Consider the following 25,550-nt stretch of genomic DNA (forward strand, 5'->3'; position numbering starts at 1 on the left):
ATATATATACACATACACACACACACACACACGCATAAATAATATACACACATACATTCGCAAATACACACATATGATATAAAATGTATAAATGCATATACTTGGTATGCCCGAGAGTATGTGTGTAAGTAGGTATGTCTGTATATTTGCGTGTATATGTATGTTTATGTATATAATTGTATACGTGTGTGTATGTATGTATATATATATGTGTTTGTGTGTGTACATGCATGCATGTATCAATCTGTGCATAAATTTATATATATATACATATATATATTTATATATATATATATATATATATATATACACGCACACACGTGTGTATGCATGTGTGTGTATCATCATCTTTTAATGCCTGTCTCCCATGCTAGCATAGGTTGGACAGTTTGTATCCGATAGGTTTGAACACTGCGTCATACTCCATTGTCTGCTTTGGCATAGATTCTATGACTGGATGCCATTACTAACACCAATTATAGAATATATTAGATACCTTTTTTTTTTTGTTTATAGTACCAACACTAGTGACAACACCATATAGCTTGCAAGACTAAGATCCGTTTTGACTGAGCAGAGTCGGAGACACCATTTTACTTGGTAATGTAAAGTATGAAAGAAAGAGTAAAAACAGATTTCTGGTGGTAGCGGAGGTACATGACTACCTCCAATTATACAAGAGTGGGTGGGAATAGTTGGGATAGAGCTGGAAAGAGTTGAGTTGGTGATAGTGATAACGTGTCAGGGTGAGTTTTGGGAACAGAAAGTGAGTGAGTAGGGGTTGCAAGAGTGTGGAGAGAGTGAGAGATAGGTTAATGGTGGGGTGAGCAAATATACAGAATGAAGAACAAGATTGAGGGAGAGAGGGTCCGATAAATATGATTTGGATGGAAAGTAGGGTTGAGAGGTGTACATACTAAATGATGAAGAAATATAGAAGAGTAATGTTGTTGGCACTCCGTCACTTACGACGTCGAGGGTTCCAGTTGATCCGATCAACGGAACAACCTGCTCGTGAAATTAACGTGCAAGTGGCTGAGCACTCCACAGACACGTGTACCCTTAACGTAGTTCTCGGGGATATTCAGCGTGACACAGTGTGACAAGGCTGACCCTTTGAATTACAGGCACAACAGAAACAGGAAGGAAGAGTGAGAGAAAGTTGTGGTGAAAGAGTACAGCAAGGTTCGCCACCATCCCATGCCGGAGCCTCGTGGAGTTTTTAGGTGTTTTCGCTCAATAAGCACTCACAACGCCAGGTCTGAGAATCGAAACCGCGAGTCCGCTGCCCTAACCACTGGGCCATTGCGCCTCCACAGCAATATCAGTGTACATGTGTGACAATGTGCAAATGTGCTGAGGAAAAAGTTGGGCATAAGACAAATCAGATGTAGCATGCAAGAGAGATGGCTATGATGGTTTGGACATTTAGCTATATAAAGAAGTGTTCACTTATAGTGAATGGCACCTGTGGAATATGGAGACTCAGGAAGACATAGGATGAAATAGTGAGGGCCAATCTCAAGATGTTGAACTTCACAGAGGAGATGACAATGGACCAAGATGTCTAGCATTATGAGGTCCTTGGAAAGACCTCCCCACCACCTCAGCAAAACTGAGTTAAGGAAGTGCTGTGTATCCCACCTACATGTAACATTAATTCACACACCCCATACCCCAGTGAACTAAACTACATCTCATCTTGCACTATGCTTGTCTCTCCCTCTCCACTCTTGCAGCCGAATGCTCTATGTCATCTCTTTCTTCTGTCACTTCCCAATATATACCCATATTTCACCACTCACTGTAATTCCTTTTCCCTTCCCTCTCCCCTTTTGCGCTCCTGAACTCCCTGCTCACTTACCCTGTTCCATCTTCTACCACTTCATTTACATTCACCTCCTTGTACTTTGAGGGTACACTCTGGCACATCACTACCATCTCTCTATCTCTCTCTCTCTCTCTCTCTCTCTCCCTCTAACTCTAGTAACTATATCTCCTCTATAGCATGTTTCTGTCCTCCAATTATACTTTAACCTCTCATCACCTGACACAAAGCCACTTTCCTCAATACCAAAACTCATCTCACTTGAGAGATTTTTGTCTTGCAAGTTACCTGATGGCCTTGCCAGTGCTGGTGCCATGTATATGTGAATATATATATACATGCATGTGTTGTTGTTGTTGGCACTCCGTCGCTTACGACGTCGAGGGTCCCAGTTGATCCCATCAACGGAACAGCCTGCTCGTGAAATTAACGTGCAAGTGGCTGAGCACTCCACAGACACGTGTACCTTTAACGTAGTTCTTGGGAGATATTCAGCGTGACACAAGGTGTGACAAGGCTGACCCTTTGAATTACAGGCACAACAGAAACAGGAAGTAAGAGTGAGAGAAATTGTGGTGAAAGAGTACAGCAGGGTTCGCCTCCACCCCCTGCCGGAGCCTCGTGGAGCTTTAGGTGTTTTCGCTCAATAAACACTCACAACGCCGAGTCTGCGAATCGAAACTGCAATCTTATTACCGCGAGTCCATTGCCCTAACCATTTGGCTATTGCGCCTCCACATGCATGTGTATATGAATGTATATATACATTCATGTATACTTGATAGCGGCCAGCCATGACTGGCCACTATCAGATTTTTCTGCAATATAAGGATGTTCTATCCTATTTATACTATTCAGCATTATTATTATGCGTTTGAGAGTAAAATATTTCCATATCTATAGATTTCAATACATCTCAAAAAAAAAAAAAAAAAAAAAAAAAAAAAAAAAGCAAACCTTGTTTGCATACATCATAACTTCACATTTATGAATATATACATTCATGTATATAAGAATGTGTATATATATATATTATACATGAATGTATATAAGAATGTATATATACATTCATGTATATAAGTATATATATATATATATATATATACACTAATATATATAAGAATGTGTATATATATACATTCATGTATATATATATATATATATATATATATATATATATATATATATATATATATATATATACACATTAATATATATAAGAATGTGTATATATATACATTCATGTATATATATGTATATATATATATATATATATATATATACATATATATATATATACATGCATGTATCTATGAATGTATATGTACATGCACGTATAGACACACACATACCAATCTTCATTTGTTGATGATGATAGATATATGCATATAACACACACTCTGCTTTCAGTGCCAGTTTTTTTACTACCATGCAACATTGCACTTTATATTTCAGCATCATACGCTCTTCTTTTCTCTGTCATGGGAAGAATCCCTTCACTGCTAGCAGAAGTAATGGACGCGTTTTTTATAATTCCATTTTTATTTTGGCAACTATGCTTTCGGAGCAAGCATCTCTACTGTTAAGTAGATCACTCAGTAAGAAAAGCTAACAACTATTATATAGTCCAATAATTGAAGTACATTGTAGCTTCAAATTTTGTATCAAGCAAATGTTAACAATCAGATGATAGCAATGGACCTATTACTGAAATTTCATTTTACACACACACACACATATAAAAGCTTGGCTCTGTACTTAAGAAGTTTACTTCATTCACAATTACAGTCCCACTATACAGCACCTTGAGCAAATACAATCTACAGTAGCCATCATCATCATCATCGTTTAACGTTCGCTTTCCATGCTAGCATGGGTTGGATGATTTGACTGAGGACTGGCAAGCCAGAAGGCTGCACCAGGCTCCAATCTGATCTGGCAGAGTTTCTACAGTGGATGCCCTTCCTAACGCCAACCACTCCGAGAGTGCAGTGGGTGCTTTTACGTGCCAGTCACATGGTACTGGCAACGGCCACGCTCAAAAAGGTGCTTTTTATGTGCCACCTGCACGGGATCCAGTCCAGCAGCACTGGCAATGACCTCGCTTGAATGATTTTCTAACGTGCCACCGGCACAGGTGTTAGAAGGCAATGCTGGTAACGATTACGCTCTAATGGTGCTATTTACGGGCCACTAGCATGGAAGCCAGACAGCTGCTCTGGCAATGAACACGCTCGACTGTGCTGTTAGTGCTCCACTGGCGCGGTGACCAGTCATTGGGTATGAGCTCACAAAAAATTTTGTGAGAAAATTTGGTATAAGTGTGTGTATGTATGTGTTTCCTTGTCTGGACGTTGCACTCTAATTGTGCTTACAATTGTAAACAAACATAGTAGTGCTGGTTGACCCATTTTCTGTCCTCTGCATCCCAGGTCATTGTATTGTTTGATTTTGAAGGACTAAGGGAAATATTACCTTACTTGGAAACAGGTGAGGGCTGACAACAGAAAGTGCATCCAGCCTTAGAAAATCTGCTTCAACTAATATTATTTAACTAATGCAAGCAGGGAAAAATGGACTTTGAAATGATTTTGAGAGAGAGATACCTATGTAATAGTAAAGCCATGACGACAATATAATCAGTTTGTGTGTGAGCCATTAGGGAAAACTATGACTAATCTCTGAAGGCGTGACTATGGTAAGAAGCTTGCTTCCAAACCACATGATTCTGGGTTGAGTCCCACTGTGGGACCCTGGTGAAATGTCTTCTACTATAGCTTTGAGTCGACCAAAGCCTGGTGAGTGGATTTGGTAGACGGAAACTGAAAGAAGCCTGTCAGTGTGTGCTTTTGGCGATTTCTGTTCCATCTTTGGACTTTTCCCTTTCTCTTTTCCAACGAAGTGCTAATGCATTTCTTGTGCACATCCTGAAGTTCGATTTTTTATTCGTTTTTTTCGTTTATTTAGATTGATTGTGTGTGCATATCTTTGTCCGCCCCCACCATCACTTGACAACCGATGTCGGTATGTTTACATCCCTGTACTTAGCAGTTTGGCAAAAGAGACTTGTACAATAACTACTAAGCTTACAAAGATTAAGTCTTGGGGTTGATTTCTTCAACTAAAATCCCTTTGAGGCGGTACTCCAGCATGACCGTAGTCAAATGACTGGAACCAGTAAAAGAATGAAAGAATATGTAGGCTATTTGGAAATATACAAATTTATTGAATTCTTTAAGATTTATAAAAAATAAGGAAACTGCAAATTGGGTTGAACAACATCAAAGAATAGACATGAGAAGTTACCTCTTGTGCACTGGGGCCTCCCCTACGCTTATAGATTTTCTTTATTGGTGGATATTATTTGGATCGATGTCAAATTGACGAGTGTTCTTACATGTAAACCTTCAACAGAATTTTGAAAGCAAGGGTTGTTGAAGCTTGTTAAATTTTTCCCAACCACATGTAATTTTCACCAGTTTATTTTCAAAAAAAAAAAACGTATTCATTTTATTTAGAGATTAATAATAAAGTTACATAATAACAACCAGGTGAAAATATTGAAATACTTCCTATGTGGTTGGAAGAAATTTAGCATCCTAATTATTTTCCTTAACGTCATTTCTTAACACAGTAATAATATGCTAATAAATATGTATATATATATATATATATTATGGACAAAATCCAAAATTACAGGTAAAAACTCAATTAAAATCAATTTATAAAAAATCAAAATTAAATTGAGCGTTATAGATATATATATATATGTGATAGTGGATTTTCATCGATGAGTTCTTGAAACTTGGTTATTTTCCCTAAAACTATATATTTTATATATATATATATATATATAATTCAGCGGCGTGGAGGCAAAAGTTCTAAATTTACATTAGATGCCACATAAAAATCAATCAATATAATATACAATACAAAAGAAAATTGATAACGAGATTAGCAAAGATGTGATATTGATTTTCGCATGTTCGTGTGTGTTGAAGTGGTATCAAGGGATGAATATATTGGTTGTATAACTAAAATCCAATTATTTAAAATCAGTGAGCTGGCAGAATCGTTAGCTTGCCGGACAAAATGCTAAGCATCTCATCCGTGCTTACGTTGGGAGTTCCAAATCCACCTTTGCGGGGTCGATAGAATACCTGTTAAGTACTTGGGTTGAAATAATCAACTAACCGCCTCCCACAAAATTTTAGACCTTGTGCATATAGTAGAAAGGATTATTTAATCCACACTTTTAAGGAACATGATCGATATCACTATATACAAATGGTGGGAATCCAAAATTCAAAGCTGTTTGGTGGACGTCGGAGATATAGGTAGCACCAACAAGTTGGAATTTCTCCATTTTGTCGGAGATTTTTCAGATTCTTTTTTCGAGTTGCCCTTGTAAATGATCAACAGCATCTTTCAAAAAGAAAATTGTTTTCGAAAAATGTTTTTAACCTCTCCCCCACCCACCCTTTCCTCATCTCCTCCTCTCCGGACCGATTTTGTAGGCACTGCGCACTTAAAAACTACAGGAGAAACTTTTTGGTTAAAAAAAAAAAAAGGAAATATTTTCAGATGAAAAAGTGATTAAAGGGAAACTTGGCTGTTGTTTCTAGCATATCTCATAACCACCTTGTTTCTTTCTCACTCTGGACAAGTATTGAGGTTTTTCAATATTTTCTTCCCATTTGTCGCATTCTCATTTGTGTTACTTTTTTTTTTTTTTTTTTTTTTTTTTTTTTTTTTTTGTTGAAAATTATGATTTTTATCGGTCATGGGATATGCTAGAAACAGCCAAATCTCCCTTAAATCACACAAATTTGCATCTAAAAATATGCACTCTTTTTTTTTTTTACCGAAAAGGCTTCTATAGCTTTTTAAGTGCGTAGTGTAGTGTCCAAAAGTATCATCGTGCTTAGTAATCTGAAAACCCCCCATCAAAACGGAGAAATTCCAACTTGGTGCTTACCTATCTCCAACATCCGCTTGATGTTTTATTGTTTATAAAATATTTCATACAGGCATGGTGATGTGGTTGAGCAACTTGCTTTCTCTATCTATGCTACTTTGAATTCAGTCCAACTACTCAGCACTTTGGTTTCTTGAGTAGATATCTAGGAAGCAGTTACTGAAAGAAGCTCGTTATGTGTGTGTGTTTGTTTTATCACCGCTTGACAACCGGTGCTGGTTTGTTTACATCCTCGTAGCATCGATTCAGAAAAAGAAACCGATAGAATAAGTACCTAGCTTTAAAAATAAGTTCTGGGGTCGATTTGTTCGTTTAAAACCCTTCCAGGCTGTGACCCTACATTACCTCAGTCCAATGACCAAAACAAGACAAGACATAAAAACAGTAGTTAAGTCGGTTAAGTCTTATTAATCACAAGTTCCTTCCATTCTTAAAGCAGAGGTTTTCAAACTTTTTGACTTGCGGACCCCAATATATTTCAGGCTTTACCTTAGGGACCCCCTTATAAACGCTTACGAAATTTACACATGAATATTTGCTTAAAATAACATATATTTTTACATTTATTTATTTAACAGTATTTAACAAATAGGTTTATTGTCAATTAAAAGATTTCGATTAAAAACCATGTATAAAATCAAATTGCCCATAAAAAGTATTTGCTGTCCACGGACCCCCTGTCTTGTCCTTGCGGACTCCCTGTGGTCCGGGGACCACAGTTTGAAAACCCCTGTCTTAAAGTATCATTTACGCTATACATGTGGAACGCGCTGATGTCTGCAAAATTTTTCATAAATCTGCAATTCAGTTTAATTTTTGTGGCCACCGTTGTAAAATGATGATTTATTTGTAAATTGGGAGAAATGTAACATACCATGTCGATGTGGTCCCCTTTGTTTTCTAAAAGGAGATAGTTGTTTACATACAGATCAGACGATTTTACCAATAACAATGCCTTTTATATAATACATTTAAGATTTATTGATAGATATAACACTTTTGAATTTTGAATACTTGTTTCACCTGGCTTGATGTAATGAATTGATTGAGTGTGCATACCTTTATTTAGATAATTTATTTACGATTTTTTTTTCTCCCACATTTTCATATTGTTTACTTTTGTAATTTACACCTTTTTTTAAAGTGTAAATAAAACAAAAACTAAAACAAAATTCTGATTGTCAACGTATTCTGTAAACATTAGGAATATGTTATTCAGTTTGGCTATCTTTGCATTTAGTTGTCTGTAGATTACAGACACATAATTTAACAATGTGTATGTCAGAGTTCTCGGTGGATTAGAATAAAATATTCTGTCTAACAATAACTAAGATTCGTATGTAACAATGTATGTATGTGAGAATGAATAAATATCTTCGTAGGAAAAAGAAGGCCGAAAAGACATTGCTGCTTCAAACGAAAGAATGCCGAAAAAATAGCGGCAATAATAATTATTATTTCTCATTTAGGTACAAGGCCAGCAATTTTGAGGGCAGGGGCAAACGCTAGACTACTATTTTGTTTCATTGACCTCAAAAGGATGAAGAGAATAATAATAATTTATTAACCACGAAGGGTTTACTTTAAGAAAAACATTAAGAACAGCAGAGGACAGAACTTTGTGCGTGTGTGCATGTTTTTTGGTTTGAGAGTTTTGCATGTAATCATGTTTAAGAAAGAATAAATAAGGAGCAGTAATAAAATCTTAACAACAAGTATTCCTTGAGAGGGAGGAGATGTTCAAGGGCTGCTCATGGAAAAGCTCCATAAAACCACAGGTGCCCTGACTTCTGGGGCAGGTACCTTTTCTCAGTTCCTCATCTTCAGTTACAGGCATATGCTCAAGGCAAGTGCATTCCCTCACACCATGGTCTCCACTCTCCTCTACCTTTCAACAAAAGGACTTGAAGGCAACACTTCCCTCTCCACCTTTATTTTCCTCTTGAAGAAGTTGATGAAAGATTGGCCAAATAGGAAAGTGTTTGTCCTCAATCACATCCACCATACAACCTCTTTTGTTGTATGGTGGCGCCCAGGCATATGAAAACTGCCTGCCCTTCCCTTTTAAAAGAAAACAGTGAGGCAGTCTTCATGATGGATTCAGTTGATAGCTAGACCCATCCTACATGTGACATCAGATGTCCAACATGAACCTGCTGATCAGCAATGCTTGGACCCTGGACGAATGCATGCCAGATGGTTTTGTCACCCTGTGCATATCACAGACATATTTGGCGGATTGCACTTCCATGCTTGTAGCACCACATGGTCAGGGATTCCTGGAAGTTATCCACTGGCCCTGGGTTAAACTTTCTCCAGAAGAGAGAGGCTAGTTGATCATCTTCAACACTAACCTATAGAATGCTAAAGTGGATTTTCCACTTATCACAATGCCCGGCTAAGGGATGTGAGCTCTTGAAGACATTCTACTTTCCAAGTGTTCTCTCTCAGTCTCTGCTTAACCCATGACTGCAACACTGTCAAGGAGACAAGCTGAGGAAACACATCTGCCGAATAGCAACCACACCTGTTCACCATCAAGGAAGTGCTGGAAATGTAACCTCAGCACATCATCAGCCAAGGCATAGCTATTCCACCATACAATGGGTGTTAACAGCAGATGGATTGCTTGACCAAAGGAACATGTCCTTTTCACAAGAAGCAAAAGAATATATGCTTCGGTGCAGTCATACAGGAACTAGGACAAGGCACAATAGTCAAGCAATAGCAGATGAGAGATAGAATGTACACATAGTCACTCCTGCTGGACCGTTTGTGGATGACTTCCTCTGGGCATATTTCTGGGTGATTATTATTATCATTGTTGTTATTATTTTACTGGATAAATATTATGTTCATCATCATCACCGTTTAACATCCGCTGGTGTTTTTTACATGCTACCTGCACGGGAGCCAGTCCGGCGGCACTGACAATGACCACACTCGAATGCCGTTTTTCATGTGCCACCAGCACATGTGCTGATAAGGTGACGCTGGCAATGATCATGCTTGAATGGTGCTTTTTATGTGCCACTGGCACGGGAGCCAATCCGTGACCCTGGCAACGATCACACTCAGATGTGGTTTTAATGTTCCACTGGCGGTACTGTCATCGGCCACGTCAGTGATTTTGATTTGATTTCACTTGCCTCAATAGGTCATCACAAGCAAAGTTTATTGTCCAATGAATGAGGGGTATTCATAAGTGGACTGGTTACACCCACTGGCATAGGCCATGGGCTATGGTCTCACTTGGCTTGTCGGGTCTTCTCAAGCACAGCATATCTCCAAAGGTCTTGGTCAGTAGTCATTGCCTCGATAAGGCCCTATGTTCGAAGGTCATGCTTCACCACTTCATCCCAGGTTTTCTTGGGTCTACCTCTTCCACAGGTTCCCTCATCTGCTAGGGTGTGACACTTTTTCACACAGTTGTCCTCATTCATTTGCAACACATGACCATACCAGCACAGTCATCTCTTATGCACACCACATCTGATCCTTCTTAAATCCAACTATATGTGTTCAATAGACTTGTGTAGTGTATATTTCAAGTTTGTATAGAGTGAACTAATGTTTAAGATGGAATTATTTTGTGATTGTGAAGAGAAACCCCTCAGCTTTTATGATACAGTTTTGGTCATCATGATTCTGTTAGGTGTTAACTGCTTATGCATGGAGATTAATGAAGCTAACTTTCTCGTGTATCCAATCATGTTAACATATAAGTTCAACAGTGCCTGGGCATCTGCACATTCTCAATGAACTGAAACTTCAATAACATCTTATAACAATGACCCTCTAATCCAATGTCGTTCACCAAAACACAGACACTAAAAAAAGATCACAATGTTGTACTTCCTCTATATGTTAACACTACTTTCTATTATAGTGTTCATTTACTTGTCAAACTATGTCTTTAATATATGAAAACATTTTTTTCCTCTTTTACTTTAATTTCAGAAATGTCTTGGGCAGCTGAATTACCTGAGGAACTGCTGTGTAGACCTACTGGACTGGTGGTTTTAACTGGGCTTGATGTAGTTTATAATGCAATACACAAAGCTGTTTGGGATGCCTTTGTTAATAACAGGCGTCATGATCGTGTCTCCTTGAAATTTAAAGTCTTTGAAGGAGATCATGAATATCCAAAATGTCGATCAAAGGTAAGGTTGTTTGTTTGAGTTCAACATCATCATCGTTCACATGCTTGCATGGGTCAGACAGAATTTGTCGAGGTGGGTTTTCTATGGCCTTCCGGTCACTGACATTCACCTATTTTCAAGCAAAGTAATATTTTCTCATGACTAGACATGTTTTCTGAAGATATTGGAAATAGACTCTCCTTGCACAAGGTAACACTCATTTTACAACTAGCCAGCAAAGTCAATGCAAAGAGATAGTAACAAATCTGTACACACACACACACACACACACACACACACACACACACACACACACACACACACACACACACACACACACAATTATATATATATATATATATATATATATATGATGGGCTTGTTTCAGTTTCTTATTTCTTTATTGCCCACAAGGAGCTAATCATAGAGGGGACAAACAAGGACAGACAAAGGGATTAAGTCGATTACTTCGACCCCAGTGCATAACTGGTAATTAATTTATCGACCCTGAAAGGATGCAAGGCAAAGTCAACCTCGGCAAAATTTGAACTCAGAATGTAACGACATGCTAACATTTCTGTCAGCTCGCCACCCTAGTGGGCTTGATTCAGTTTCTGCCTACCAAATTCACTCACAGGGTTCTGCTTAGTCAAGAGCTGTAGTTGAAGATATTAACCCAAATTGCCCACAATGGGACTGAATCCAAAACTTTGTGGTTGGGAAGCAAGCTTTTTACAACATTCCCATGCCTGAGTTATTTTTGAGAATAAAGTATTAACATAATGAATATGGTTCTGCTGCATTGTTTAAATATATTAACTCACTGGAGCAAGACTGATTATTATCATATATATGTTTACATACACATGTTTCATGAAATCAAACACATTGATGAATGCAAATAGAAGAATCTGCCTAAAACTAGTTACAAATTCCCAGTCCCAAATCATTAACACTCTCTCAAATGAATGCGCTTGTTGGATTATTTCTCTGCATAATTTAAACAGCACCATAGAATAGATATTAGCTTCTGGCCAGAAGCTTTTTTCCACCCACCCTCACATCACATTATTACAAAATAAAATTTATATCCCTATAAATCTTTCTTCACTATAATGTTGCATGTGTTTGAAACGTTTTAAAAAAGCCATACTAATTATGTTAGATATTGCCATTTGTCCACCTACTTTTCAATCTCCTCTGAGAAACACTACATTAGAACATATGAATAAATGTGTTTTCTGTGTTTGTGTAAAAATGTTTGTGAAAGTACATGTGTCTATGTGTGCTTATGAATATGTGAGTGATTATTTTGGGGCAAATTATTTAATGTGTTTTATGTAAAGCTTTATGAATGCGAATACTTGTCAGTGTGCATGAATGTTAATAAATTAATTCTAATACAGTTCTATATTTAAGAGATGAGGAATTATATACATTATTTACATTTGACGGATATTTGTCCTCATCTTGTGAGTTGTTAACACAACATTTCGGCTGATATACCCTACAGCCTTCATCAGGTGTCTTAGGGAAATTTCAAACCTGAGTTCTCATTCCTAAGGTATTTTTCGATGTTATTATTATTATTATTCAGGCATATGGCATAGGGGTTAAGAGCATGGGCTACTAACTCCAAGATTCCGAGTTCGATTCCAGGCAGTGACCTGAATAATAATAATAATAATAATAATAACAACATCAAAAAATACCTTAGGAATGAGAACCCAGGTTCGAAATTTCCCCAAGACACCTGATGAAGGCTGGAAGGTGTATCAGCTGAAACATTGTGTTCACAACAAACAAGATGAGGACAAATATCTGTCAAATGTAAATAATGTAAATGAATTCTAATCATCAATTTCATTTTGTATATTTATTATTTCAGCAACGAACATCATATGAATGGTATATTCCTAAAGGGATCTTAAAGAGATCCTGGATGAACAAACATTTGAGTCATGTTCCTGCTGTGGTGGTCATCTTTTTTGATTTGGATTGGGACGAACCGATGTGGAAAGAAAAACAAATGGAATGTGCAACTCGCGTTGAAATTGTGAGGTAAAATCTCATCTTACAAATAATCCTTTTTACTATAGGTACAAGGCCTAAAATCTGGGGTCGGAGGTAATCAATAACATCAACCCCAGTGCTCAACTGGGGCTTATTTTATTAACCCTGAAAGGATGAAAGGCAAAGTTGACCTCAGCAGAATTTGAACTCTTATCTTAGAAATAATATAATCAGTTTATCTCAAGGCAAAATCATCATCATCATTTAATGTCCATAGTCCATGCTGGCATAGTTTGGGCAGCTTGACAGGATCCAACTAGCCTGAGGGCTGCATTAGTCTCCAGTGTCTGCACTGGCAAGGTTTCTATGGCTGGGTGCTCTTCTTAACACCAACCACTTTACAGAGTGTACTCAGTACTTTAAGAGTGAGGTCGCCAAGTAACTTACAAGGCAAGACGCCTTTGCAGAGTGGGGATGCAGTATTGAGGGAGGTGGTTTTGGACTAAGTGTTGAGAGGCTAAAGTTTGATAGTGGAAAAGAAGCAAATGTTTTTCCATAGAGGAAATATGTGACTTCCCCAGCAAGAAAAGGTGAAAAGATTGTGTTGATGAGAACTTGGGCATATACAAGAAGGTGGGTAGAGGGAAGATATAAAAACAGAGAATTGAGGATGGTTTGGTGAGTAGGTTCACTAGAGTGTGAAAGGAGAGTGATGGTTGGTACAAATGAGGATAGAGCAGAAAGCAGTGAATGGTAAACATGGATAGAGGCATGAGCAATGGTGCATCTCAATTTTGGGGTATGTAAGGAAAGTAGGAGTTGACCGTACAGGTAGTGGCAATAGGTGGTACTGCATACAAGAAATATAAAATTAAGAGGAAAAATACAATTGTATTCCTGAACAAAATTTTTTTTTTTTCTTTCTTCTCTCTTTCAGAAACAGTCTGCTAGGCCGAGGCACAAAAGTTGATGTCGTTCTTATTCAGAAAAATGCACCTCTTCTTCCAGGTAAGAAATTGTTGTTGATTACCCTTTTCATTTATACATGAAGTTGCATCTGCTGTAAGCATTTCTTTATGCTGTACTCCACACTGTATTCTACATTACCATAATCCATCTAGGTACCACCAATTCATTTGGGTATGTACTTGTGATAGACTGATTGCAACGGATTTTGTGCAGTTTGTTTGCCAAATGTACTCTGAAGTCATTGGTCAACTTTGGAACTTTGAGGCTATAGCAGAAGACACCACAAACTGCTATGCAGTAGAATTGAACCAGAGACCACATGATTACAAAGTGAACTTTGTAACCACACAGCCATGCAGAACAATTTATGTTCTGTATTCAAACTGTGTCTTTCATCATTTTACAGTTGTTAACCTCTTAACATATTATCCTGTATATTTTCATTCAGAAATCATCATCATCATCATCGTTTAACGTCTGCTTTCCATGCTAGCATGGGTTGGACGATTTGACTGAGGACTGGTGAAACCAGATGGCTACACCAGGCTAATCTGATTTGGCAGAGTTTCTACAGCTGGATGCCCTTCCTAACACCAACCACTCCAAGAGTGTAGTGGGTGCTTTTACGTGCCACCGGTACGAAGGCCAGTCAGGTGGTACTGGCAACGGCCACGCTCAAAAAGGTGTTTTTTACATGCCACCCACACAAGAGCCAGTCCAGCGGCACTGGCAACAATCTCGCTCGAAAGTCCTTACACATGCCACGGGCACAAGTGCCAGAAAGGCGGCGCTAGGCACAGGTGCCATCATGATTCCGCTTGCCCCAACAGGTCTTCTCAAGCCGAGTTTCTTGTCCAATGACGGAGACAAAATATCTAGTAAATATATATTTGAACAAAAATATGCTTTCTCTGTACTTATGTCACTTATCTCTAACCTGAAATATTTCGTTAATGATGTTATTCCCATTTTCTATCATTAGCTATCAATACCTATCATTTCTATCAGCAACTTCATAATAAATCATAACTTCCTTATATACAGATTCAAAATAAATAGTTAAAAAATATATTTTTTACATGGAAATTGAAAATGTGTATGTTAAGAGGTTAAAATAAAGTGCCAAAGTACCAGTCAAATACTGAATCAATTGAATTGACAACCCATCCAACTAAATGTAGACACCCTTGTGCTTATGTTAGAAATCATTATAATTACACAGCCTTACCTCAACTAAACTAAGCTGTCTTATTTATATGTTTCTAGGAGAAGATGTAATAGCCACAGAACGAGCTGCAGCCTTGTGCACTGCCTGTGAACTGTCTATGAAGTCACTGTTTGTCTTACACCACACCGACCATTTAGTTGGTTATGTCATTAGGTAACGTCTCTTTATCGTTTTATATATTATTTTCATTTTCATGCTTCTCTTTTTCCTCCTGTTTCTTACTTTGTCAGTTTTCTGTACTGACATAAGTTTGTGTGGATGTTTTGCCATTCATCTCTGTTCTTGGTTAAAATTTGTGTACATTGGGCACAAGGATGGCTATGCATTGAGATGCCTGCTTTCCAACCACATGATTTCAGGTTCACTGCATGGCACTGTGTGCAAGTGTCTTCTACTACAGCCTTGTGCCAACCAAATCCTTGTGAGTGGATTTGATAGATGGAAATTGTGTGGAAGTCCATTGTGTGTGTGTATTACCACATGGCCTTACCATGGTGTGTGTATTACCACATGGCCACACCTGCACATATAATAAATTGACCCTGGAGCAAAATATGGATTCCTGTAGTTAAGCTTAAGCTCCAAAACTGATGATTGCTTTTTAAAAATTACTGCATGTATCACTAATAATTTACTTTCTTTCCACTGTTATGAGTTCAGATCCTATTCATGTTGATTTCAGCTTTTCATTTCACAAGGGTAGGTAAAGTAGATACCAATCACCATCTGGGATTTATTCATTTGACTGCATCTCCCAGTCCCTTCCACAAATTTGCAATACTGGGCCCAAGATGATAAGTCGTTATTACATTTTGCCAATGAGAAGCTGATTCATGGTTGCTCATCTTCAAAGAAATAGCAGTCAAGTTTTTTATCAAATATTACCTTACCATCTGGATAATGTAGTCATGGATGCATATTTAACTGAATAAGGTAGGGTAGTAATTTCTGAAATGTCTGATCATAGATCTGCCCAATCAGAGCTAGCTTGGTGGCTAAACAATATCATCTTCACCACCACCACCACCACCACCACTCTTGTTGCTAGCATCATCACCACCACTCATCATCATCATCGTCGTTTAACGTCTGCTTTCCATGCTAGCATGGGTTGGACGATTTGACTGAGGACTGGTGGACCAGGAGGCGACACCAGGCTCCAATCTGATTTGGCAGAGTTTCTACAGCTGGATGCCCTTCCTAACGCCAAGGTAGTGTAGTGGGTGCTTTTACGTGCCACCAGCACGAAGGCCAGTCAGGGGGTACTGGCAACGGCCACTTGTTGCTATTGTCATCACTATCATCTTTCTTTTCGTTTTTAATTCTGTGGAATATCAATTAAAAGCTAGATTTATTATTGTCACATTTCTTTCATTTCAGGCTAGAAAATGCATTTTATGAACAATCACAAAATTATTATCACAATGAAGCCAGGAAAGTTAAAGCACATAAAGATTTTCTCAACAAAATAACACATCAGGTAAGTTAATTATATTAATTATTTGTTGTGCATTCTTGGGTTAAATAATTAATTATAATATGTACACTGTAATAAATAGAACATGTAGGTCTCACTGATATTAATATAAGGAATATTCAAAGCAGATCTATAATTGTGTGTTTAGTAAACTTATGACTTAACCCTTTCCTTATTCCAATATTTTATCATTTTGGCATTTCTGTTGAAATCCACTGTTTTTGTTTCAATTAAGTTTGGAAACAATGAAGAATTTAGTAAAAAAAAAAAAAGATTTGCCATTATTAGGCTGGGGTTTGGAACATCAATTCGCGTGAAATTTTGATTTAGTTTTTCATTTAACCCTGTAGTTACCGTACTTCTGTTGAAATACTCTACTTTTGTTTCAATTGATTTTGAACATAATGAAGAAATTAGTGAAATAACATTGTCATTATTAAGCTGAAAATTAATTAGAATACTAATTGTAGCATTTTGATGGAAAATTTTAATTTAAATCACTGTAAAACAAGAAGTCATAGACAGATTGGTATCAAAAGCTTTAAACACTTATAGTAAATGTGTATTGTAAAAATGTGTACTAATTATATGTTGTATTATGTCTATTTCATTTCCTAAATTGCTTGGATATTTAAAGTAATTTGATTTTGAATTAACTAAATGTATTATTTTTGACTCCAATATATGTGTATGTATATATTTTTTCAGTTACTATTTGTCCGACACCAGTTCAAAATTGCATTTTTTAATGAACTTAAACAAGATTCACACACTGCTTTGAAGTAAGTATTCAGTGTTTTAATTTTATATTTTTTATACATGCATATAAACAAACATTCGTTTGTTCATTTAACATGTGCTTTTTTTGTGTGTGGTATGCTAACAAGAATTAGACAGGGAGTTATTTGAGGCAGGATTTTATGGCCTGATGTCGTCAACCTTTTCCTGTTTGCCAAGTAAAGGAATTTTATTCAACAGGTCTTCAAAATCACAGAGCAACCAAACTCAATATCAAGAAAGAATGTCACTGTTTTGCACAAATGGTGACATGCATGGAAATGTGTGTACATGCAGGTGTGTGCGCGCGCGTGTGCATGTGTGTGTGTGTGTGTGTGTGTGTGTGTACAGCAGGTATCCTGCTGTTTTTATCAACTGAATTCACACAAGGCATTGGTTGAACTAGGTGATAATAGAAGACACTTACCCAAGACACTGCTCAATAGTATTGACCACATCACTTTGGGCCAGAGACATTATGCAGTAAAAACACCCCTCCTCACCTTCTCTAAAGGAGGCCAAGGTTGTTTCATCTGCAGGGAAGGTGATAGCCTCAGTTTCTTGGGATGCAAAAGGCATTGTGTTTATTGACTATCCTCAAAAAGCTACACCATCAATGAAGAGTACAATGCCAACTTGCTAAGGCAGTTAAGAAAGGCTATCAAGACTAAAAACCGAGGAAAACTGACAAAAGGGTCTTGTTTCATCAGGACAATACTCCAGCACATAAGTCTTTACTTTCAATGGCTGCTGTACATGACTGTGGCTTTGGACTGGTTCGCTCTTCTCCTGATTTGGCCCCATCTAACTGTCATCTGTTTCCCAATATGACAAAATCACTTGGCTGGGTACTAGTATTGGTGTGATGATATGTCATGTATAAACTATTTTTTCCCCTCTCGTATCTAAATTCAAACACATGTTCATTTATTGTAGACATTATAAGCAAGCTTATGGACAAATTCAAGAACTACGAATGCATGAAACCAATTTACTAGAAATCAAAACCATTGCAGGCTTTGTCAATTACAAAGTAAGCTGTTGTTATTTTAATTATCAAAATACATAACTAATAAAAGTATTTTCATTATCATCATCTTCATTATTGAGTCTCTTTTCACCATCATTTTTAATGTCCACTTTTCCATGCTTGCATGGATGAGATGGATTTCTTGAGGCAGAATTTCTATGTCCAGATGCCCTTCTTGTCAGCAACTCTTGCCTGTTTCCAGGCAAACCAGTATTTCCTATTGCCTGACATTTTTTCCACGGAAGATTGACAACAAGCAACATTGCTTGTACAATGCTGATACAACCACACATGATGTCAAGGCAAGGATACACACACACACACACACACACACACACACACACATATATGACAAGCTTCTTTCAGTTTCCATCTACCAAATCCACTAATTTTTGTTTTGGAAGAAGCTCACCATGATGTCACCATAGAATAAAGTAAAGACTGTATTTTTAATTATCCAGTAGATAATTCCTGCCAGATTAGCACGTGTAAACCCAGTATTTCATGTTATATGTCATAGCAACTGTTTCTTATTTCTTCATTGTTTCTTTTGGAAACAATTCATCTTGATGTCAACATATTTGTGTACTTCCAGAATTTTGACAAACAGGCTATATGAGACTGAATATTATGTGCAATCTGTACTAGCACATAATATTTATTTTAGTTTTTCCTTCACATGTTCTCATGTTCAAGTGCCATTTTGTTAATAAGGAGTTGTCAATGGATTCTCAGATCTTGGATATACACCCTTTCTGTTTTACATGTATTAAATTGTCTATCTTTTTCATTGTAAATGTCCAGTCATACTGTTAGATAATAAACTTTAGAGTGTTGCTTGTAATTTATTGTTTCCTTATTTTTACCCTCCAGATTTGCAGGCTATCATTTCAACATAATGCTCCTTTAGATGCCATTGCCCAGTTCCGAAGACACATTGACTTTTTCAAGAATCGAATTGGAGTTTCTGATTTGTCTTTTGAGCACAATGCTTGGATGTCAAAACAGTAGGTTACTTATACATACTTTTATATCAGCGCCTGCTAAGCTTGAGCTTTCTCCATGACATTTCTGCCAGAAGTTAATGTTTTATAAGTCAAAAAGTGAAAGTTCCCTGATGTCAATTTTTTGCAACAAATTCTCTTTGTAAATCTCTACAAGTATCCACCTGCAAGATGCAGGTCTGCCCTCTTTATTTCTCAGGCAATGACCGGTATCCTTCAAATCTCATTTGTACACCCAATTATAACAGACTGAGTTTATAGTCTTTTGGCTTTTAATCTATCATCATCATCTTTTCAATGTCCCCTTTTTCATACTTACTTGGGTCAGGCAGAATTTGTTGAGGCGAATTTTCTATGGCTGGATGTTCTTCCTGTCACCACCTCTCACCTGTTTCAAAGTAAGCTAGTTTTTCCCCATGACTAGACACAATTTTCTTATATCAGTGAATGGATGACAGAATTGGTAGAACATTGGACAAAATACTTTGTGGATTTTGTTGCATTCTGAGTTTAGGTCTTATCTAGATCAGCTTTGCCCCTCATCATTCTGAGGTTAATAAAATAAGTACCAGTTAAATGTTACTAGAGAGCGGGTGGGTATTACCAAATGTACCTTAAAAAGCATTATGTCCACAGTCTAATGACTAAAACCATTAAAATATACCAAAAACAACCTGTATTTCATAACTATTGTTTAAAGACTGAATATTGCAAAATTAGTAAAGTGCCTTACAAACTACTCTGCAGTATTTAGTTACCTGTTGCCGTGTTCAAATGTTAATGCGGTCAAATTTGCTTTTTATCCAGCTGTATTTAATAAAATAAAAACCAATCAAGTTTTGGAATTGTGGCACAGTTACAGATCATTCCTTTTTATCTTTAATCTTTTATTTGTTTCAGTTTTTGGACTGTAATCATGCTAGGGCACTACTTTGAAAGGTTATCATCAAATAAATCATTCCCAGCACTTATTTTTAAAGTCTGATATTTATTCTATCAGTCACTTTTGCTGAACTGCTATGTTACAAGGAGAATAAAAAAATGCATCATTGGTTGTCAAGCAATGGTGGAGAACAAAGCAATGAAACAATCACGCATGCAATGTGCTTCGTCAGTTTCCATTTATTAAATACAATCATATGGCATAGGTTGGCCAGGGGCTATAGTAGAAGACACTTGCCCAAGTGGCACACTGAAGTATTGAACCGAAAAGCACATGGTGGCAAAGCAAGCTTCTTAACCACACAACTAATCCTGTGCCAAAATTATTACATTCAAATTTACTTTTTTTTAAGCAATTTATTTGTGGTTTTAAATGATTTTTTGTTGTTGTTATTCCTCATAAATTTGCTTACAAAAACATCTAATAAATTATAACATTCTAAAAGTGTTATTTCACATACTTCAAATTTCTGTAATATATATGTAAAAATATAGTAAAATATATTTTTATGTATTAAGCCTAACAAAAAATGTGAGTCAAAAATACTTTTGATAAATAAATAAAAAGAACAATTACATGTTATTTTTGTTTCCACTTTTTTTTTTGTGCAGATTTCAAGTATTTGGTGATTTATTTGATGAAGCTATAAAACTAGGTTTGACAGCAATTCAGACACAACACCCAGGTTTCTATTATCAGCATGCTGCCAATCTGTCTATTGCCCGTAAATCGCTCTGCAGTCAACTTTGTAAAGTAAGTATATCTGCATAGAGGTGAGAGAGAGGGAGAGAGTGAGTTAGATATAGATATATGTATATGTATTGAGAAAAAGGAGGCAGTCAGAAATTTGGATAATTTTTTATTAGAACTTTCGTTTGTTAACCAAGTTCTTCAAGACAAAAATTAAGACCATTTTGGTCTTAATTTTTGTCTTGAAGAGTTAGGTTAACAAACAAAAGCACTAATAAAAAATTATCTAAAATTTTGACTGCCTCCTTTTTCTCAGTATACAATATCTGTACACCACTTCAAACACTCTATACATATGTATATATATATTTATATATAAACTTATAAATGTACATAATGTGTTTTTGTGTAAAGTGGATTTATATATGGATTTGCAGAACACCTGAGATCATTACGCAACTGTTTAACTTGCCAATCATATCTCTCTCTTATCTTCTTTGTGAAGTTCAACACCTGAAGATCATTTTTCAATATGTATGTTTTAATATTTCATTTAGACATTGCAACACTAATAACCTGGTATAGAACTCAGTATATGTATGCTTCTGAACAAAGTATTAGTCAGGTACAAAGCAGTAATAAGTAAAGAATTCTTATTTTCCAAAATAAATTGCACTTCGTGTTTTAGGCTCTGATGAAGCTGTGAGGTGTTACTCAGACACTCAACTATGAGTCCACTGCATCTTATAGCAGAAACAGCTGTAAGCTAATGAAGTTCATAGGATTATTGCTTATTCCTTTGTCATCTCATTTTGTGTATATATGTATATATATATATATATATATATATTACGGAGATGTACTTGCATAGCAAGTGACCTGATCTGAGATCGTGTGCTGGAACGAAAACAATTGCAGCGTAGAAGGTGCAGCACAATTTTGTCAGTGAACAGGTCGCGGTCTCCAAGCGACGAAAATATTTTGACAAATTAAATTTAAATGTTGAAGTGAATCTGACGGCTTTTGTGTGTTATTTTAAATGGCTTAATCTTTTTCAAAATTTCATCAAGTGGCCAGCATATTACAAATACCTTTTAAGGTGAAAATTATAAACAACTATAAATAAGGGCAAAAGAAAAGATTTCTATGCCAATATACTGAGAAATAGACTTTAAAGCATCAATCACCACATACAATATACATCACTATAAATACACATCCTGTTGACTCGAGGAAAGCAAGCTAACAGAGTTTTTTTTTTAAATTCATTATCTCTGTATTGAACAATTTTGGAATTAATCTAATGGATTTTTCCACTCATCAGCAGAGAATATGATAAGAAATAAATGAAATATTTACAAGCACCATAAAGATTGTGGTGATTGACGATTTAAAGTCTATTTCTCAGCATATTGGCATAGAAACTTTTTCTTTTGCCAAGAGGCAGAAAACTACCTGGAGGGCAGTATTGCTGATACTATTTAATTTGTTTTTGTTGCCTCCAATAGAAGTTCTATGTGCAACATCAGTTGAAGTGGCCAAATAGCTTCAACTCAAATCAACTTGAGATTTGAAAACTCTTGGAATAATTTAGCCATAAAAACTATAAAGATTGTTCCTTGTGCAAGTTTGGTAAAATGCAACAATCAGAATATGGTTTTGCATTGAAAACAGTACTCCTTGGAATCCTATTTATATAATCATTACCATTGTCGTAATGTATTTGAATTTTTCTAAGTTGGCATCTTATAACTCACTGGGTTTCTTTGTCATTGAGTATTCAGAACAGCAATAGAACAAACTGGCTGCCATTGCTATGTATGTCTATAAATACAGTTTTTTTTCTCTAGCTGACTACCCTTCCAATCACACAAATGTCTCTGTGTGTGTTGATGTTAAAACATAGACACTAGCAGCTAATGGCAGCAGTGGGTATTGTTGTATTGATGATGGTGATGGCAGCAGATGGTAGTGATACTGCTCATATTACAGCAGTGAACCTATAAGATGACAACAGGTTCCAAAGATGATGTCCACTGTGTTTATTTGTTTTTACTTCTTCAAGTATAAACAAAGGTTGGACACACATTTTGACCTCAGAAATAATTGGATTAATAATTTTTTGTAAAGAATATAAAAATTGTTTGTTAATTTCTAATTTAGTTCCGTTGTAATTAGAAACTTATTTTGTTGATGATAAAGATCATGACATGGTATATTTCATGCAATTATTCCATTAAACCTTATAGAGTTACAAGTTGTTCATTGTATTTTCGGTTATTTTCTTCATTCAGCCTGTAACTAGTCAACTTAACTGGAATCCACTTGAAAATTTGGGCAATTTAGATTTTTATGGTCAAAGACCCTGGAGACAAGGACATCAAAGTAAGTGGCATTTTTTGTACTCTATCTCTTTCTCTCTCTCTCTCTCTCTCTCTCTCCATGACCTCTATTTTTAAAAAGCAGGTTACCTCAGTTCTCTAATAATTAGAGGGTTTTTTTGTCTTTTGTTTTTTTTTAAGGAAACTGCCTAATTATTTTAAAAACTGTTACACTGTACTTGAGCTGCTATTGCTGTGGTGACAATGCTGAGAATATTTTGATCTTGTCAGACCTCATCAGCAAGACAAAGCCTGACTGTCACTGTCTGAATAATTAGAAATATACATAAATAGTTTAGCAAATAATCACTGAATTGCACGATAAATTAAAGGAATGACTGGGGAAAATGCCTAGGAATACCTGCTGTCTAGCTGAATATAATCATCATTACCATTATATAGTGAACAGTTTGAGCCTTCAAACTATACCTACTCAATAAGGATATAAACCATTATGAGTTCATGGGTTTATTTTTTGTTCCTCTCCACTATCTCACACACACACACACACACACACACACACACACACTTAGCCTGTTTCCAGACAAGGTAAAATTTCCCCCATGAAAGGCTGAAGATGAATGCATGATGATAATAGAGTACTGAAACATGGATGCACACATGAATATATACATACAGGGGTGGGTGCAAAAGTAGGTATACAGTTATGAAAATAAAAAACATGTACAGTACTCATTTATTTTTATCAAAAAAATTAAAAGCTAGCTTCATTTTTGATATTTTCAGTGTCATTAATCATAATACATTTATCATAACTATAATAATAGTTTTATTGTAACTTTTAATTTTTTTTTTTTAAATAAATGAGTATTGTACATGTTTTCTTTTTTCATAATTGTATACCTACTTTCGCACCACTACCCCCTGTATATGACAGGGTTCATTCAGTTTTCATCTACCATATCCATCACAAGGCTTCGGTTGACCCAGTGCTGAGGTGCCATACAATGGGACCCAACCCAATACAATCATCATCATCATCGTTTAACGTCCGCTTTTCATGCTAGCATGGGTTGGACAATTTGACTGAGGACTGGTGAAACCGGATGGCAACACCAGGCTCCAATCTAAATTTGGCAGAGTTTCTACAGCTGGATGCCCTTCCTAACGCCAACCACTCAGAGTTGGGAAACAAGCTTCCCAACCACATAGCCATTACCTTGCTGCCAGCTTGCTGGAATTCATAAAAGAGTAATATAAAAATGAAGCAAGGATTATGAAAAATTTTTAAAGAATTATTGAAATATATTAAGGATATAGGTAGCTGTGTGGTGAGAAGTTTGAACTCATGTGTTGAAGCAAATTTTATTGTCTGGAAAGAATCATACTGCCTTTAATGTCAACATCCATTGACAAGGTTGCAAAAGGAACAAAAATTTTGGAAAAAAAAAGAATATATAAATAATAAATGAGTGGAAATCGAACCAGTGAGTGTGTTACATAATAAGGCATTAAAACAGTATGAGTCTCCTAAGATACAAAATGTAGTTTGCGTGCAAAAGCAGTGTTGCAAATAATCAAACATTTAGAACTATGGTTCTGGGTTCAATTCCACTGCATGGCTCATTTGGCAAGTATCATTTCCTGGAGCCCCAAGCCAACAAAAACCTTGTGAATGGATTTGGCAGAGGGAAATTGAAAGACACCTATTTTGCATGTGTCCATTTATGTATCTATGTGCATGTATGTTTGTGTTTGTCTACTACTGCCACTTGACAACTGGTGTTGATTTGTTTACACCTATGTAAGTTACCAGGTCAGCAAAAGAGATTAATTGTAAAAAGTACCATGCTTTAAGAAAATAAGTGCTGGAGTCAATTTGCTTGACTAAACTCTTCAAAATTCTGCCCCAGTATGGCTGAAACATAATGACTGAAACAAGTAAAAAATTTAAAAGAACATAATTGTTACTCCCTATTTTATTTCTTTTCTTTTTCTTCCAGGTATTGATCCTCCTGATATTGAGAAAGAAAAGGAAGGTATTATGGCTCTTCAAAATATGGAAAGAGATGTGGACCATTCGGTATGTAATATAATTTTGTTGTTACTCATCTCCCCCTCCCCCCCCC

General features: G+C 36.4%; 1 protein-coding gene across 1 annotated transcript in view; it reads left to right on the forward strand.

The window, feature by feature from the left end:
* Positions 1 to 25,550, forward strand: part of LOC106871310 (trafficking protein particle complex subunit 11) — a 76,437-nt gene that overhangs the window by 375 nt on the left and 50,512 nt on the right. Inside the window, exons 2-12 of the mRNA XM_014917694.2 lie at positions 10,767 to 10,969; positions 12,837 to 13,009; positions 13,899 to 13,969; positions 15,197 to 15,311; positions 16,539 to 16,638; positions 17,344 to 17,417; positions 18,349 to 18,445; positions 19,316 to 19,449; positions 21,001 to 21,142; positions 23,374 to 23,464; positions 25,425 to 25,504. Coding sequence (XP_014773180.1) covers positions 10,769 to 10,969; positions 12,837 to 13,009; positions 13,899 to 13,969; positions 15,197 to 15,311; positions 16,539 to 16,638; positions 17,344 to 17,417; positions 18,349 to 18,445; positions 19,316 to 19,449; positions 21,001 to 21,142; positions 23,374 to 23,464; positions 25,425 to 25,504 — 1,278 coding nt within the window. The 5' untranslated portion in view covers positions 10,767 to 10,768. The remainder of the gene's footprint in view (positions 1 to 10,766; positions 10,970 to 12,836; positions 13,010 to 13,898; positions 13,970 to 15,196; positions 15,312 to 16,538; positions 16,639 to 17,343; positions 17,418 to 18,348; positions 18,446 to 19,315; positions 19,450 to 21,000; positions 21,143 to 23,373; positions 23,465 to 25,424; positions 25,505 to 25,550) is intronic.

The sequence above is a fragment of the Octopus bimaculoides genome, chromosome 16 (assembly GCF_001194135.2).
Source record: "Octopus bimaculoides isolate UCB-OBI-ISO-001 chromosome 16, ASM119413v2, whole genome shotgun sequence".
NCBI classification, from domain to species: Eukaryota; Metazoa; Mollusca; class Cephalopoda; order Octopoda; family Octopodidae; genus Octopus; species Octopus bimaculoides.